The 2,936-nt window shown below is 36.6% G+C and overlaps 1 protein-coding gene across 6 annotated transcripts in view; it reads right to left on the minus strand.

Moving 5' to 3' along the window:
* TSPAN12 (tetraspanin 12) overlaps nucleotides 1–2,936 on the minus strand; it is a 167,905-nt gene that overhangs the window by 69,391 nt on the left and 95,578 nt on the right. For all 6 annotated transcript variants that reach the window (XM_063642166.1, XM_063642167.1, XM_063642168.1 and 3 more), the window contains one exon: nucleotides 2,596–2,731. In XM_063642166.1, the coding sequence (XP_063498236.1) occupies nucleotides 2,596–2,661 (66 nt within the window). In that variant the 5' untranslated portion in view covers nucleotides 2,662–2,731. The remainder of the gene's footprint in view (nucleotides 1–2,595; nucleotides 2,732–2,936) is intronic.

The following is a 2,936-nucleotide window of genomic DNA, read 5'->3' on the forward strand; positions in this document are numbered from 1 at the left end:
GTAGTGGGGTAGGTACAAAATAAAGTAACAATGAGATAATACTTTAAATGCTTCAGATTGGCAAAAATTTAGAAGTGCCATATTACCAACAAGATGGCAACAAATATTTTTGTACATATAATGGGGTAATTACTGCTTTTATTTCTAGGGAACAGATTCCCAGAACAAGATTGCTGGGTCAAAGGAATTGCAGTAGTGGTAGCAATAGTAGCAGTATTAATCATAACAATAACAATTACTATGATTAGTACCATAATGATAGTAGCAATCCACCTCCTGGTAATCTGATAGAACATCATGATTATTGTAGTAGTTATGGTAATAACTGCAATACTGCTATTGCATAGATAGCACTTATTATGTGCCACTGTTCTCAGCACTCTATATATGTTAACTCTAATCCTCCTCACAACAACTCTAAAAAATAGGGAACTATGATTCCTATTTTACAGGCTAGGAAACAGACACTAAATGTGCCTGGCAAACATAGTAAGAAGCGTTAGCTATTTTGTATGTTAGTTAGACTATAGGTTGGCTACTTTTGTTTTTGTTATCACATAATTTTTTACATAGCAATTCCACTCCTATGACTGTAACCCAAATGAGAAACTAATTTAACAACAAAAAAATCAAGAATTTACATGTATAGTATTGTGTATCTGTCGTGGACAGGTATGAGTAAATCTATCTTTGTATGAAACAAAATACAGAAAAATGTACACAAGATGCTTAACCTGGATTATTTTGTTGAAGCGTAGGTGATATTGGGAGAAGAGGAGGGCTGGAGAAAGAGGGAAGCAACCTAAGCAAGTCAGTAAATCAGAATACACTCACACACACACACCAAACACAAAGATAGAAAGTTAGAAGGTTTAAGTACAGGGTAACAACAAAGAAATAACATTTACATTCTCTGGGGACACAAAGAGCCCTGGAAGAGTTTCAGGAATAGGTGTTTTTATGCAAATTTCATTTCCAAGAGGAGTGATACTTTTGTTGAAGAATTTGATTCTTTTTTTTCCCACACAATATAAAGTATTAACAAATTTTTCAAAGCCGTATTCTTTATCAAACAACAACAACAACAATCTTAGTAATTCTAAGGTTCAAAACTCAGTAAGGGTCAAGTTAAAGACACTGTCTAGGGGCAAGAAAGCTGAGTTCTGTTCCTGGCACTGCCACCATTGGACTACTTGATCTTTGGCAAGTCACTTAATCTGCACTTAATTTCCTCACTCACAAAGGAAGGAAGTTCAACCAGGCCATCTTTAAAGCTCCTTTTAGAAGTGGAATGTGATGATTCTATAATTAAAAAGCACAATGTAGAAAAGTGAAAAACTAGTAAATAGGAGGGATAATTATCATACATTTTAAAGAAATGGAGTTTAAAATCTTAATAACTTTTAATGATCCAGGTAATTTAATGATTCACTTAAAAATCGAACTTTTAAGAAGTATAAACTACAATAAGATCAACTTAAATTCACATTTCCAAATGGTGAATTTAACCACCCAATGCTTTAATTTTGAGAAATTAATGCTTTAATGTTGAAAAAAGGAATGCTGCCATTTTAGATATTTTCAGATTACTCACTGAAGTAAGACTTAATTTGTCCTTTAAAATGGGGCCATCTATAAGGTGCAGTTCAACCAAAATGTCATCTTCTAGAGACCACAGCCCTATGAAAAAAAGGCTGGGCTATGCCAGCCAGTCAGCATGCCAGCCAGTCAGCTACATAAATAAATTGCACAATAAAATTTGTAACAGAAAATTTTGAATAAAATTATTAATAGAACACAAAAAATGGAAAGAACAATTTGCTTAAGAATGGCAGCCTCCTGAAGCAACACTCACTGTTTAAATTGTTATATCTTCCTAAGTTTTATAAGTAATAATACGATTATTAATCATACTTTATTAAAATTTAAAGCATAAAAAGTCATTAACTAATAGGACATAAGATTTCCATGAGCTTGTTACATTTATGTATTTTATTTCCTTAAATGGTTACGGGATTTTCCAAAAGCATACACACAATTCCTTAAACTTTGCCAACTTAGAATTAGTTACATAAAAATCACCCTTCTGACCGTATGGAATCTCCTAGACAAATCTACTCAGCCTTTCTATGATAGGTTATCTGGGTGTGAATTCCACCCCTCCCCGCCCCCGCCCACAAAAAATATATTAAGACTTGGACCAACTAGATTTTACAGGCGACAGAGATGTAAAGAAACAATTTATGGCTTGCACAATTATCTAAAATTCCCTCAAACAAGCGGTTCCCTAAGTAGTATGTCATAATTTTCTTATCTATGAGTAGGAGCACGTGCATTTATTTATATCCCTAGATTAACTTCAAGTCTAATTTTACTGCCAGTAGTATCCACGGGTGGATTTCTTTGTTCTAATTACAAATGGAACTTGAGTTAGATCAAAGGCATTTTAAGAAGGTCAAATTTTACTTCTCTGAAAAATAGAGGGTGTTATCCCATGTAATTAATTAATGCTTTGCCATGCCCTTTGGCGCATTATCCGGTGGCTGCAGAAAACCAGAGCCAGCCGTCCCCACCTGTTGGTGCAGTGAAACTTACCCAAAAGAGCAGATTGAGGGCGTAGAGCAGGCAGCGCAGACACTTCACGGAATCTTCTCTGGCCATTGTGAGCCCCGTAAGGGAGAAGCCCCATCCTTTCACCACATCCTACTCCCAAGGGCAAAACGGCAACGATCTGCAGGGGGCGGGGGAGAGAGAACAGAGGACATCTCACCATCGCGCTTCCCACCGCCTGCCCGTCCCTCCTCCACCAGCCCTCAGCAGGGTCCAGAGGGTCCCGAAGCCCAGTGCATTCGAGACATCGCCTCATCAAAAATCATTTGTTAAAGTCATAATGGTAACTGAACTCCCAAAATTTCCAAACCGGGTTCAGATAACAC

Source organism: Symphalangus syndactylus, chromosome 6 (assembly GCF_028878055.3).
Source record: "Symphalangus syndactylus isolate Jambi chromosome 6, NHGRI_mSymSyn1-v2.1_pri, whole genome shotgun sequence".
Lineage (NCBI taxonomy): Eukaryota > Metazoa > Chordata > Mammalia > Primates > Hylobatidae > Symphalangus > Symphalangus syndactylus.